The sequence below is a fragment of the Mesoplodon mirus genome, assembly GCF_964341445.2.
Source record: "Mesoplodon mirus genome assembly, chromosome: 8".
Classification (NCBI taxonomy): domain Eukaryota; kingdom Metazoa; phylum Chordata; class Mammalia; order Artiodactyla; family Ziphiidae; genus Mesoplodon; species Mesoplodon mirus.
Window position 1 is genome coordinate 56255378 of NC_138984.1, and position 15917 is coordinate 56271294.

Below are 15917 nucleotides of genomic sequence, written 5' to 3' on the forward strand. Positions count from 1 at the left end.
TCCTGATCGTCATTATTGTTGAACTGACTTACAATATATCCAGATTTGCTTTCTTAATACACTAATGTTACTACTCACATGAGAATCCTGAGGATGGTGACCAAATCAGGGCTAAGTGCTTAAATCCCACTCCACTCAATTCTAGCTCAGATAATAACGTAGTTCATTCCACTGTGGCACTGTAACTTCACACGTGAGTTTTGAAACAAATGTTACCCCTTCATCTCTCATATCAGTAACAGCACAGATGTGGGAGAAAAGACAGCAATAAAAAAAGAATTCAGTGTAAGAAATGCAATTCATCTACCAAATACAATCTTTTCAGTTGCTTTACTGAATCTGCTATTTTAAAGGTAATCTTCCAAAACATACTTCAAAGGCAGGCTCATTTCAAGAGCAATGTTTATCACATGCATAATTTGGTTCTTTCCTGTTACATGTTGCTACCATCGACTCTTAGAGAAACAACAATACCTGGAGGACTTAGCCATCCTATGTGAGAGCGATGGCTTCATACACAGTTTTACTCTTTAGATTCAGGTACTTATGATCAAAACAAACACAATTCACATTTAAAGATGTTTCTTTTTCTTTCAAGTTTGAAAACCTTATAGGGAATGAAGGTTCACTGCCAGAAACAAAAGGGATCTTTTACCATGAAGAGCTGGGCTTGGTTCTTGGTCATTCTAATTGAATATGTATTTGTCCTTCCTTTCTGTTGGCTGTAGAAAGATTCAGCCAGAAGATAAGTATGGAGTCTCACTATGGTAATTGTAGTCAGGACAGACCTTTTGCACAAGTTTATAATCAACACTGTAAAAGGCAATGTAGATGCAAATGACCTTGAAGGGCTTGGAACACAACCAGGAAACGTGGCTCTGAGTCTGCTCCTGGTAGCAGATCTTGGATGGGTCGAAGTTGCACAGGGCAGTCTTCTTCGCCCGATCTGTTTTTTCATACTCAATGCGACAATTGAAAGATTTGGATTCCTTGGTCTCCAAAGTAGACTGTGGGGAAACTTCAAATTCCACCACTTTGGAGGGGGGTACCAAACTCACTGAAACATTGCCCAGGCCTGTGGAATTATGTCGGAAATAAACACTGAAGGTTCCATTTCCATGGTCAACGATTTTCCCCGTGATGAGGAGGTTGAGCTTAACAGTTTTAATGTTGGAATGGAAGTCGCCCCATCCAAACATTTTCTTAAATTTTCCCGTTTTCACTATTGGCCTCCGTTTAGTTCTTGCCAAGGGCTCCTGAACCTCCGTGATATTGGCCAGCCAATCCCAAAAGTTTTCCAAGCTGTCTGCATACGCCAAGTGTCCGGGCTTGGGGACTGGAGACTGTTTAACAAACAGGCGCAGAGGATTGATGATCCTTGAGTGTACCACATTTCCCACCAGTGTCCCCGCAGCATCTTTGTCTTCCCAATCCAGCCCTTCTGTGGCATGCACCACCTTTTTACTGTCACAAAACAGCTGTTCGAAAAGAAGAAAGAAAAACACATTTTAGGTTAGGCTTTGAGTGCACACATACCAAAGCCAAAGCACCAGGTTAATTCTTGTAATTTATTTCAATTCCTGCTAAATAGCATTTCACACACACAGCTGGGCTCCACAGTGTAACAAGACGACCATTTAATTCAAGCAATGTAAATCCATGAGTACAAAAACGGAAATGATGAGATCAAGAAGAGAGTACAGTTGGCTCTTTGTATCTGCAGGTTCTGAATCCAGTGGATTCGACCAACACTGAATTAAAGTTAAAAACAAATGAAAACCCCCTCCAACACTCCCGCCCCCAGCCAGAGATTTCCAAAAAGCAAAACTTGAATTTGTCATACTCTGGCAACTGTTTACATTGTATTAGGTATTATAAGTAATCTGGAGATGATTTAAAATATACAAGAGGATGTGCATAGGTTACACGCAAATACTAAACTATTTTATGTAAGGGACTTAAACATCCCTGGATTTTGGTATCCAAGGGGATCCTGAAACAAATCCCCCATGGATATCAAGGGTGATTGTATTTCATTTTAATGGGTTGATGTGGTTTTAGTCTCTGTTCCCTAATCTTTACAATTCTATCTTCCCAGACTGGGGAAAATAGTATATTTTGGTCTCTTATTTCATAAAAACATTAAATTTGTAAGATTTTTTTTTTAGATAGAAAACAACTCTAGAATGCTGAGGTTTCTATCATGGAGCTAGAAACCACCTGAATATAAGATATTGATAAGACTCAAAATATTTTTGCAGATACTAAGGGTATTATTGTATTCAAAGCTTATGACATATAATTTCATAACTTCTGATATAATTCGACTTCAAATTCTGTAACGAAAAGTAGAGTGAATAGGAAGTTCTACAAAAGTTTTAGTTGAAAAAATATAATTTCAAATTTAGCTGCCTTTATAGAAACAGAAATAAATTGGAAATGTACATTTTGAATTAATTAATAGACCTATTGTTGATAAATTAAATTTTGTTACAACTGAATAATACCCTGAAAGATAGGATTGCCAGGAAAGAGTCATGTGCATGTGTTTTATGGATTCCACAGTATTTTGACTCAAATCATACCCATTGAAACATAGCACTTTATTTGCATTTGATTTTTCTTATTCTTTTTGTAGTGTAAGAGTCCTCATGATTTCTAAAAATCATTTAGCTAAGTCAATATGAATTTTGAGGGACAGAATCATAATATATGAAACTGTTGCCTGGAGTGAATATTTACGGATGAGTTATAAAGTCTGGAAAATAGAGGTTTCTAGTGGAAACACAGATAGCCTCTTATCTCGAATGGCACAAACCACTCTGGTAATGATTCTCTGGAAAACTGTCAGCAAGATGAAAAGGATGAGAAAGAAGTGGGGCTGTGTTTATGTAGCTTCCACAACCCTTTCAAACTTGGCAAAGCACCTGGTAAAACCAGTCTCAGATTGTTACAAAAATTATTGCTTTCAATACAATTTTGAAAAAAAAGCTTGGATTATTAATATTGCACTTGACTACATGGTAGAGTTTAATAATATGAGGTTACCTTTTATATATTCATAAAAGTTTTAAGTTCTAGTAGAGTTTTGTGAGAAGTGTTTTCATCTATAGCTTGTACCCAAATACTTTAGAGGAGAAGTCCAAGGACTTAAATATATGTGTAGATTTTTCCTTTTTTTGCTTTGGTGGGGAGGGAGCACATAATAATGTATTGGTCCCTTTGATTAATTTCCCAAAGGCTTTCCCCCACTCAGGTCTGGTATTTTCAGAAATTCTTTTCTCTTTACTTAAATTACTGAGGTTTATCAAACTGCATGCTGCACGTTCTTACTGTTTTGAAAACCTAAATCCGTACTACCTTTTCTTAGGGGCTTACACATCCTGAGTTGATGCTTCTTTCTCTCTCCTGGCATTAAAGGGCTGGCATATTCACCAGGGAAAGAGGGATCATTACTCAGGATTTCTGGCTCAAAACATTCTGGGTATTTCTGATACTGTAACTAGCTTTCTGTCTTTGAACACTCTTAATTATAATGTGCACAAAACCTCATTCAGATCAACTGGTCATACAGCCCAGAAGGTCAGTACAAGGCTCCAGATATGACTTGAGTTTCCTGGGAACTGATGCAACCTGGTCCAAGTGACTTGTCCTGTTCTCTCTCCAGGGAGACATTCAAGGACACATGGGCAGATAAGAAACCCCTTGCTGATCAAGGTCCAATTTCTCTTCTCTCTGATTATGATTCTTGCTGTCTATTATCTATTTTTTTGCCTGTTTCTGGAATTTCATGAGATGTGCCTTGCTTGGTCATTGCTGACAGTCACAACTACTGTTCCTGAGAATCGCTGGTACTCAAGAGCTTCTCCTTTACTTCCTGATCTCAGCTCCCCTATTTGTACAACTTCCTAACTTCTTCCCTCGCTCCTGCCTTCCTTTCTCTCTTTCATAGGGTAAATTTCCCCTTTTAGCTTGCTTTTTCAAAAAAACCCCCCAAAATCTCAATTCTTACTTTTACACACCATGCTCCTGATGAATACTTTATTAGCAGAATTAAGATCCATTTTCCATTCAAAAATATTTTTTCGTTTACAAGTATGATGACACTCTTCACTACCAGGAGAAACATGCTCTCTTTTTTTCTTAAAAAGTTTGTTTTACATTACACATTTTCCTGAGTTTTTTCTGCCTGGATCATTTTTCTTGATTTAGTCCTTTGCCTGATTTTTCTCCTTCCTTTTCTGTTATTGAAAACCTACCAACATTGAACCCATTGTTCAACAAGAAGTCTTCAATCATGTAGAGTCTCAAGTTAACTGGTATTAGTGTATTTTAGAATACATGATGGGTCCCCTTATGAGATAGACATTATGAGATCCTTCTCTTATCTCTTGGACTTCTGATGTGATGGTTCTGAGATTAGTCAATAATAATTACTCAAAAAGTCATTTATTGACTTTTAAAAAACTGAAAATTTTCTTTGTAGTAACATGGTGTAGCAACTTGACCCAAACATATGTGACTCATCCTAAAGAAATATGAGCATAAGAAAAAAAAAAACCTAAGCTTATCAAACAGATACATTAGATATGATTATTTGCTTTTAGAAAGGCTCTTCAATTCTTCAGAAAAGATTCTCCAGATGAGAACTTAAAATGAAATTTGATTCCTAAAAAATATATTCTAACACAATACTCTTCAGGTTCAAACCTGCTCAAGGAGCCCTTGATTTTAAGGTTGGCCTATATAAAAATAATCAAATTTAACTGTTAAGCACAGATCTATACTTGTTCTCTGTTCTGATGAAAAACAGTCACTGACAGTTCCTTAGACAAAAAAAGTAGATGGATGTATCTTTTTGTTTTTTTGCTTTGCCCTAGACCATCGCATTTGTCACTTGCTTTGATAACATTAAACAAGGTGAGAAAAGCTGTGTATAACTTCATCTGTTTTTTACTCTAAAATGCATGGATGGTTCTTACAAGTACTGATTTCCAAATCTAAACCCAAATTTAAAAAACTATTGGATGATGATGTATTGGTAGAAGAGTATAATTAAAAGGGTAAATATACTTCTAGTTGTCTTAAAAAGCCAACAATTGTACCTCCTCTCCCAACTTCTTCTCCCTTTGGTGTAACTTGTTCAGCCTTCTCCCTGAAACATTTTCTTAAAGGGATGCATCACTGCTGAGAGGGCATCCTCTCCTAAACAGGTCTACAAAGACAGTTGTGTGACCAAAGTCCCCAGGGCTCATGCTTCACCTCAAAAGACCTAACCAGGAATGACTGGGGTTTGGATCAACCACAACCCTGCCTGCACTCATCCATAAACTCCCAATATGAAAGCAGCATGGTGGAAAAAGCATAGGGTTTGGTGTCTGATGACCTCATCACCCCCCTAGCTTGAAGTATTTGATGTGAGCCCAAATTTTCTCACCTTTATGTCCTTTGCTGTTTGATTGTAAGGACTAAATAAAATAATGGATGGAGATTTCCCTGGTGGCCTAGTGGTAAAGAATCTGCCTTCCACTGCAGGGGATGCAGGTTCTATCCCTGGTTGGGGAACTAGGATCCCACATGATGCGGAGCAACTAACTAAGCCCTCGTGCCACAACTACTGAGCTTTCACGCCTCAATGAGAGAGCCTGCGTGCCGCAAACTACAGAGCCCGTGCTGCAAGGAAAGATTCTGCAGGCCTAAACAAAGATCCCATGTGCTGCAACTAAGACCTGACGCAGCCAAAAAAAAGAAAAAGAATGGATAGAAATTACTGAGCCCAATCTCTTGCAAAAGGCATTCAGTGACTGCTGGCTCTTGCATGGTCCAAAGTGTAGTCCCATGCCTCCTATCCAAGAATTGTTTTCAAAGGATTATATGGATTCTCCAGTCTCCAGGAAACTGATTAGTGGTTAATCAAGCAACTTGTTCAGTGCCATATGATACATTAACGAGTAGAAATTGACCTTCTCAACCCCAGAGCATCAATCAAATGCTTCCTCGTGTTTCCAGTCTCGCTGACATCTGAGTCATATCCATATCACAGGGACAGGTGAGCTCTTTTTGCCAACAAAATGTGTTTGTGGATCTTTGATTCCAACCTACCAAATGAGTCAGCAAAGGATCTGAAAGTACAATGTGTCTGGCAGGTGCCCTCATTCCTATGTAGACAATTTCGGTGATACAGCCTGTTGGGAGAGGACCGTAGGTGGTTCTGAGCCTGTTGGCAAACCACTCTGTCCAAGGCAAGGTTGTTAGATGTTATCTGCAAAACACAAGGCTGTATCCCCCATTACTTTTGTACTTGCTGGGGCTTCCTATGCTAATATCAGTATCACTGCTATATTTTGTCCCACCATATTACAATAATAATGCAAAAACATTTAACGGCATGCACAAAATGGAGTTTAAAAAAGGGAGAAAAAGAGGAATTGCTGTGCTTTATCTGTTTGAACATTCCCTGATTTCAACACATTTATCAAAGCTTAAGTAATTTATGTCTTGGCAGGGTGTATCAATTTCACAAAGCACACACATTAGCTAGATACAATGATATCATATTAGCTTTTTCTGCGTCTTGGAGAGGAGCTCAAAAAGATTAATAAAACCTCAAACCTTCATCAATTAAATGAAGCAGGTGGAAGGAAGGAAATAGAGGAAGAAGACTGTATTTCATTTCAGTTCTTTTGTTTTTAGGGGGGAAAAGAAGCTGACAGGTTCAAATCATTCATCATAACAGGCTGGAGTTGAATTTCGCTGATAATTAAATGCATTTTTTTCCAAGAGGCAGAGAGGGTGCAATGAATTTTATAGTAGCAGATGTGAGAACTGTCACAAATTATGGAAATAATTTATAAACTAAAAAGCATCTTCCTTTGCAAATACTATACCAGAAGATCTTTTTTTTCGACTATATTTGTTATGTATTTTTCAATAAACATTTTATTTTAGAATAGTTTCAGTTTACAGAAAAGTTGTGTGGTACAAAAGTTACCAGATACCCTGTACCCAGTTTCCTATATTGTTAACATCTTACATACTACACTTGTCACAACTAACGATCCAATGCTTATACCATATTATTAACTAAAGTCCATACTTTATTCAGATTTCCTTAGTTTTTCCTTAATGTCCTTTATCTGCTCCAGGATGCCATCTAGGGTCCCACAGGACATTTGGTCATCATGAATTTTTAGGCTTGTCTTGGCTGTGACCATTTCTTGGTCATTCCTTGTTTTTGATGACCTTGAATGTTTCAGAGAGCACTGGTTAGGCATTTTGTAGAATGCCTTTCAATTTGAGTTTGTCTGATGTTTTTCTCATGATTAGACTGGGCCTTGGGGAGGAAGAATACAGAAGTAAGGTGCCGTTTTCATCACTTCATCTCAAGGGTACATGCTAGCAACGTGACTTAATCACTGTTGTTGTTAATCTCTGGCTTAGGTAGGGAAGATTTTTTTTTTTTAAGTTTTGCTTTCATAATTTTCACAAGGCTTGTACATTTTTGTTATCATAAGCTTAGTTTAATTTACATTTAATTCAGTGGCACTTGGTTTCGGATTGATTTTTTAAAAAATGTCAGGAACTCTCAAGCATTTCAATTTATAACCCTTTACCACATCACTGAATTATCTCAAATAACGTCAGAGTTGTTTAGGAAACCCTACACTATTCATAAATTATTCTGGCACTCTTATGTGCTATAAGTATGTCTGTCATCATCAGTTATTATTATTGCTATTTTATATTATTTAGTATTTATTTCTTAAAAATGGGGCCCATTTTGTTAATTGATAGCTCAATAAAGAAGAGCTTAGTCTACAAATATCTCACATGGAGTTGGAATTACTTGCTTAACATATTAGATTCAAATGTCCCTTTTCTCAGTTTTGGAGCTCCATCGTACTTGACTCTATACATCCAATGAGTCAGTATCAACATTTATGTGGGGCTTTCTTTGCAGGTCTGTTTACCAAGGGGAATGGAGCTAAGGAAAGACAGCCTCACAAAGCAGAGTTCTACATTCATAGTAAGCTGGGTGCTGCAGAACCATGACCACTACTTGCTTTCCCTTGGCATCTGAGACAGTCAGACCTTTGCCGTAATTATGGGATAACCATCTTCTATATGTCCCTCATTGTGATAGCTTTGCTTCTTCCCTGTCGCTGCATGTGGGGATGGGTCCTAAACTGTGGGGGGCAGGGAAAGAAGAGGGGGAGGAGATTTGTCTACACCCATAACTAATAGAAAGGAAATGAAGGGCATTTAAAATGTAAGCTTCTGGGGTTCAAATTCCATTCAATGTATAGCATGCCATTATCAGTTCAAGTAGCTCTATCCTAACAGGTATTATTTTTTATTTGTTATTTGAAGAAACACCTGTGGATGAAATATCAAGACCAGCCTTGCTGTCCCAGTCTGGGGTTTAGCAATTCTAATTGACACGTTTATTTAGCCCCTATTGATTCTTCACTTATACAGCACCAGGAAGTTGAAGGAGATGCTTCAATTTCCTAAGAAGTTGAAGCTTAGCTCTTCAAGCTCACTGCTTCGAAATACAGCTCAAGAGACTGGATGAACTTAACACACCTTGTTTAAGAAAGTGGGAAACCTCAAACAGTTTAGAAATATTCCCACTTTATTTTTGCAGGAGTAAGTTTATGGCTCCACTGATTTTTATCTTTGCCTGCAATCCTATGAGAGCTACGGTACTCCCACATGGCACTTGCAAATTATTGGACTGAGAGAAAAACTGGAGTGTCCCAATCAAGTCTGTGGCTGCATTTCCGTGAGTAAAAGATTGTTCTAAGAGTGAAGGAATGAATGAAAGATGCAGGGGCGATGAACTCAATCAGAACAGCTAAAAACCAAAGCAGGAAAAAAGCAAGCAATGGAAACAGTAATGCTTTGATTTCCTGGAAGGAGTTGGAGTCAGGAACCCTGGGATGGAAAACTGGTACTGTCACTTAGGTCCCATTATGTTGTGCAAGCCATGTGCCCCCCTGAGCCTGGTCTTCTCAAAAGTTAAATGGTGAAAAGGAAAGGTTGGAGTTGCACTTCAAGGAGATGAACGAGGCTCTGAGGTAGGAAATGAGCTAGAGTGAGGTGGGTCCAGGGGCAGGAACACCTGTAAGGAGGTGAGTTCTGTAGTCCAGGGAAGAAGTGGGGAGGCCAGAAACCTTGGTCACAACTGCATGTGTTCGTTTCTTTTCTTTTTTTCTTTTTTTTTTGCGGTATGTGGGCCTCTCACGGTTGTGGCCTCTCCCGTTGTGGAGCACAGGCTCTGGACGCACAGGCTCAGCGGCCATGGCTCACGGGCCCAGCCGCTCAGCGGCACGCGGGATCCTCCCAGACCGGGGCACAAACCCGCGTCCCCTGCATCGGCAGGTGGACCCTCAACCACTGCGCCACCAGGGAAGCCCTATTTTCTTTTTTTAAAAAATTAAATTATAGTTGATTTATAATACTGTGTTAGTTTCAGGTATACAGCAAAGCGATTCAGTTATATATATATATATATACATACACACACATATATACATATATATACATATTATTTTTCATATTCTTTTCCATTATAAGTTTATTACAAGATATTGAATATGGTTCCCTGTACTATACAATAAGACCTTGTTGTTTATCTATTTTACATATAGTAGTGTGTATCTGTTAACCCCAAGTTCTTAATTTATCCCTCTCCCTGTTCCTCTTTGGTAACCATAAGTTTGTTTTCTATGTTTGTGAGTCTGTGTCTGTTTTGTAAATAAGTTCATTTGTGTCATATTTTAGATTCCACATGTAAGTGATATCATATGATATTTGTCTTTCTCTGTCTGACTTACTTCACTTAGTATGATAATCTCTAGGCCCACTTATGTTGCTGCAAATGGCTTTATTTCATTCTTTTTTATGCCTGAGTAGTATTCTATTGCATATATGTCCCACATCTTCTTTATCCATTCATCTGTCGATGGACATTTAGGTTGTTGCAATGTATTGGCTATTATAAATAGTGCTGCAATGAACATTGGGGTGCATGTACCTTTTGAATGCATTCATTTTAAATCACTGATTCAACATGCATCTATCAAATGCCTTCCAGGTTCAGCATCTGTGCTCTGGGCACTGGGAACACACTGCTAAACAGGGCAGATGCAGTGCCTGTCTTCATGCGATTTGCAGAAGATTAGGGAAAAGGAGCATTACATATATAATCATAAATAACATCCCACTGATGTATAGTTGTCATAAGAGCCTGGAAATATGTGTACATATGTCTATATCTATCTATCTATCATCTATCTATGAACAGATAGATATATCAGGCAGGGAGCACTAGTCCTAATAAAGGGAGGCAACGGGCAGGGGGTGAACAGAATTGAGAAATTAATATCTTTATTCTTTATAGAGAAATGAAACCCAAGATATACTAGTTGATTGTTGAAAATGAATGAATCAGTGACAAGAAAATGAATCAATCTTGGTATTTATATTTCTTTTCATCTTATTCCAAATCGTATATTGATTTGCTTATAATTATTAATGAGAGTGTGATAACAATATAAGACAACAGTTATATTTTTCCTAGTGAAACACTCATTTTTTCTTTTCTTTTCCAGCTTTATTGAGGTATAATTGACAAATGAAATAGTAATATATTTAAACTGTACAACATGATGATTTCATATATGCTTACATTGTGAGAGGATTCCTACTGTCAAGTAATTTAAATAACACATCCATCCCTTCACATAGCTACCTTTTTTCTTTTCTATTTTTTGGTGAGAACCCTTAAGATAGGGTTCTTAGTAAATTTCAATTATACAATACAGTATTATCAATTACAGTCACCATGCTATGTTATATGCTCAGAACTTATTTGTCTTATAATTTAAAGTACATGTCCATTTCTTTTAACAATAAATAGGCTCCAAGTTTCAGTCAGTGCTAAATTCCTTACTTGGAGGTCTTGTGCTTTGGGGTGGCAACCTTAGCAGGCTTTGTGTTTCACCCTTAAACCTCCTAAGAGCTGTTGAAGGTAACAATAGATGTTTTTTTGGGTTCTAGGACAGTCAGACCTTTGCCATAACTGGGTGTAACACTTTTCTATTATCCTATATAATTATTACAATATATATTAATGCTTCTTGATAATGAACCAAGTATGTTCTGGGTAAATAACAATATTTTGAAATAATGTAGGTTTGCCTTTATGTTTATAGGTGTGTCAAGATATGCTAATAGGCAACAAATCTGGCTAATGTCTATGGTTTTCACAAGAACTGATGAATGCTCTAAATGAAAGGTAGAGAGGACTTTCAAGATGATGGAGGAGTAAGATGTGGAGATCACCTTTCTCACCACAAATACATCAGAAATACATCTACATGTGGAACAACTCCTACGGAACACCTACTGAACGTTAGTAGAAGACCTCAGATCTCCCAAAAGGCAAGAAACTCCCCACGTACCTGGGTAGGGTAAAAGAAAAAAGAAAAAACAGAGACAAAAGAATAGGTACGGGACCTGCATCTCTGGGAAGGAGCTGTGAAGGAGGAAAGGTTTCCACACACTAGGAAAGCCCTTCAATGACGGAGAAGGGGGGTGGTGGGGAGGAAGCTTCGGAGCCATGGAGGAGAGCGCAGCAACAGGGGTGCGGAGGGCAGAGCGGAGAGATTTCCGCACAGAGGATCGGTGCTGACCGGCACTCACCAGCCCGAGAGGCTTGCTGCTCACCCTCCGGGGTGGGCGGGGCTGGGAGCTGAGGCTCGGGCTTCGGAGCTTAGATCCCAGGGAGAGGACTGGGGTTGGCAGCGTGAACACAGCCTGAAGGGGGCTAGTGCACCACGTCTAGCCGGGAGGGAGTCCGGGAAAAAGTCTGGAACTGCCTAAGAGGCAAGAGACCATTGTTTCAGGGTGCACAAGGAGAGGGGATTCAGACCACCACCTAAACGAGCTTCAGAGACGGGCGTGAGCCACGGATATCAGTGCAGACCAAAGAGACGGGCATGAGACACTAAGGCTGCTCCTGCAGCCACCAAGAAGCCTGTGTGCAAGCACAGGTCACTCCCCACACCTCCCCTCCTGGGAGTCTGTGCAGCCCGCCACTGCCAGGGTCCCGTGATCCAGGGACAACGTCCGGGGGAGAACGCACGGCACGCCTCAGGCTATTGTAATGTTATGTTGGCCTCTGCTGCCGCAGGCTAGCCCTGCATCCATACCCCTACCCCCCGCCTGAGTGAGCCAGAGCCCCCTAAACAGCCGCTCCTTTAACCCCCTCCTGTCTGGGCAAAGAACAGATGCCAGAGGGCGACCTACATGCAAAGGTGGGGCCAAATCCGAAGCTGAAACTCAGGAGCTGTGGGAACAAAGAAGAGAAAGGGAAATCTCTCCCAGCAGCCTCAGAAGCAGCGGATTAAAGCTCCACAATCAACTTGATGTACCTGCATCTGTGGAATACCTGAATAGACAATGACTCATCCCAAAATTGAGGTGGTGGACGTTGGGAGCAACTATAGACTTGGGGTTTGCTCTATGTGACTGACTAGTTTCTGATTTATGTTTGTCTTAGTTTAGATTTTAGCAGTTGTTGTCATTGGTGGCTTTGTTTATTGGTTTCGTTGCTCTCTTTTTTTATTACTTTTATTTTTTATTTTAATAATATATTTTTTAACTTTTTATTTTAATAACTTTATTTTATTTAATTAAAAACATTTTTCCCCTTTCTTTCTTTTCTTCTTCTCCCTTTTCTTCTAAGCCATGTGGCTGACAGGGTCTTGGTGCTCCGGCCAGGTGTCAGGCCTGAGCCTCTGAGGTGGGAGAGCAGAGTTCAGGACACTGGAACACCAGAGACCTCACAGCCCCACATACTATCAATCAGCCAGAGCTCTCCCAGAGATCTCCATCTCAACGTCAAGACCCAGCTCCACCAAATGACCAGCAAGCTCCAGTGTTGGACACCCTATGCCAAACAACTAGTAAGACAGGAACACAACCCCACCCATTAGCAGACAGACTGCGTAAAATCATAATAAGTTCACAGACACATCAAAACACACCACCAGACTTGGTCCTGCCCACCAGAAGGACAAGATCCAGCTTCATCCACCAGAACACAGGCACCAGTCCCCTCCACTATGAAGCCTACCTAACCCACTGAACGAACCTTGCCAATTGGGGGCAGACACCAAAAACAACGGGAACTATGAACCTGCAGCCTGTGAAAAGGAGACCCCAAACCCAGTAAGTTAAGCAAAATGAGAAGACAGAGAAACAGCAGATGAAGGAGCAAGGTAAAAACCCACCAGACCAAACAAATGAAGAGGAAATAGGCAGTCTACCTGAAAAAGAATTCAGAGTAATGATAGTAAAGATGATCTAAATCTTGGAAATAGAATGGAGAAAATACAAGAAACTTTTAACAAGGACATAGAAGAACTAAAGTGCAAACAACCAATGATGAACAACACAATCAATGAAATTAAAAATTCTCTAGAAGGAATTAATAGCAGAATAACTGAGGCAGAAGAACAGATAAGTGACCTGGAAGACAGAATGGTGGAATTCTCTGCTGTGGAAAAGAATAAATAAAAAAGAATGAAAAGAAATGAAGACAGCCTAAGAGACTTCTGGGACAACATTAAATGCAACAACATTTGCATTATAGGGGTCCCAGAAGGAGAAGAGAGAGAGAAAGCACCCGAGAAAAATATTGGAAGAGATTACAGTCGAAAACTTCCTTAACATGGGAAAGGAAATAGCCACCTAAGTCTGGGAAGCACAGAGAGTCCTATACAGTATAAACCCAAGGAGAAACATGCTGAGACACATAGTAATAAACTTGGGACAAATTAAAGAAAAAGAAAAATTACTGAAAGCAGCAAGGGAAAAATGACAAATAACATACAAGGGAAATCCCATAAGGTTAACAGCTGATTTCTCAGCAGAAACTCTACAAGCCAGAAGGGAGTGGCATGATATACTTAAAGTGATGAAAGGGAAGAACCTACAACAAAGATTTCTTTACCCGGCAAGAATCTCATTCAGATTTGATGGAGAAATCAAAAGCTTTCCAGACAAGCAAAAGCTAAGATAATTCAGCACCACCAAACTAGCTCAACAACAAATGCTAAAGGAACTTCTCTAAGTGGGAAACACAAGAGAAGAAAAGGACCTACAAAAACAAACCCCAAACAATTAAGAAAATGGTAACAGGAGCATGCATATCGATAACTACCTTAAACATGAATGGATTAAATGCTCCAACCAAAAGAACAAGGCTTGCTGAATGGACATAAAAACAAGACCCAGGGCTTCCCTGGTGGCGCAGTGGTTGAGGGTCTGCCTGCCTATGCAGGGGACATGGATGGGTTCGTGCCCTGGTCTGGGAGGATCCCACATGCCGCGGAGCGGCTGGGCCCATGAGCCATGGCCATTGCACCTGTGCGTCTGGAGCCTGTGCTCCGCAGCAGGAGAGGACACGACAGTAAGAGGCCTGTGTACCGCAAAAAAAAAAACAAACAAAAAACAAGACCCATATATATGCTGTCAACAAGAGACCCAGTTCAGACCTAGGGACACATACAGATTGAAAGTGAGGGGATGGAAAAAGATATTCCATGCAAATGGAAATCACAAGAAAGCTGGAGTAGCAATACTCATATCAGATAAAATAGACTTTAAAATAAAGAATGTTAAAAGAGACAATGGGGCCTCCCTGGTGGCGCAGTGGTTGAGAGTCCGCCTGCCGATGCAGGGGATACGGGTTCGTGCCCCGGTCTGGGAGGATCCCATATGCCGCGGAGCGGCTGGGCCCGTGAGCCATGGCCGCTGGGCCTGCGCATCCGGAGCCTGTGCTCCGCAACGGGAGAGGCCACAACAGTGAGAGGCCCGCATACCGCAAAAAGAAAAAAAAAAAAAAAAAAAAATAAAGAGACAATGAAGGACACTACATAATGATCAAGGGATCAATCCAAGAAAAAGGTATAACAATTATAAATATATATGCACCCAACATAGGAGCACCTCAATATATAAGGCAAGTGCTAACAGCTCTAAAAGAGGAAATCAACAGTAACACAGTAATAGTGGGGGAATTTAACATCTCACTTACACCAATGGACAGATCATCCAAAATGAAAATAAATAAGGAAACACAAGCATTAAATGACACAATAGACCAGATAGATTTAATTGATATTCATAGGACATTCCATCCAAAAACAGCAGATTACACTTTCTTCTCAAGTGTGCACAGAACATTCTCCAGGATAGATCACATCTTGGGTCACAAGTCAAGCCTCAGTAAATTTAAGAAAACTGAAATCATATCAAGCATCTTTTCTGAACACAACACTATGAGATTAGAAATGAATTACAGGGAAAAAAACGTAAAAAATACAAACAAATGGAGGCTAAACAATACGTTACTAACTAACCAAGAGATCACTGAAGAAATCAAAGAGGAAATAAAAGAATACCTAGAGAAAAATGACAATGAAAACACGACGATCCAAAACCTATGGGATGCAGCAAAAGCACTTCTAAGAGGGAAGTTTATAGCTATACAAGCCTACCTCAAGAAACAAGAAAAATCTCAAATAAATAATTCAACCTAACACCTAAGGGAACCAGAGAAAGAACAAACAAAACCCAAAGTTAGATGGAGGAAAGAAATCAAAAAGATCAGAGCAGAAATAAATGAAATAGAAACAAAGAAAACAATAGCAAGATCAATAAAACTAAAAGCTGGTTCTTTGAGAAGATAAACAAAATTGATAAACCATTAGCCAGACTCATCAAGAAAAAGAAGAAGAGGACTCAAATCAATAAAATTAGAAATGAAAAAGGAGAAGTTACAACAGACACTGCAGAAACACAAAGCATCCTAGGAGACTACTACAAGCAGCTCTATGCCAATA

At 39.6% G+C, this 15917-nt stretch overlaps 1 protein-coding gene across 1 annotated transcript in view; it reads right to left on the reverse strand.

Moving 5' to 3' along the window:
* Positions 1–734: 734 nt before the first annotated feature.
* Positions 735–15917, reverse strand: part of NXPH2 (neurexophilin 2) — a gene marked incomplete at both ends in the record, with an annotated part of 108164 nt that continues 92981 nt past the window's right edge. The window contains one exon of the mRNA XM_082631289.1: positions 735–1478. Coding sequence (XP_082487415.1) covers positions 735–1478 — 744 coding nt within the window. The remainder of the gene's footprint in view (positions 1479–15917) is intronic.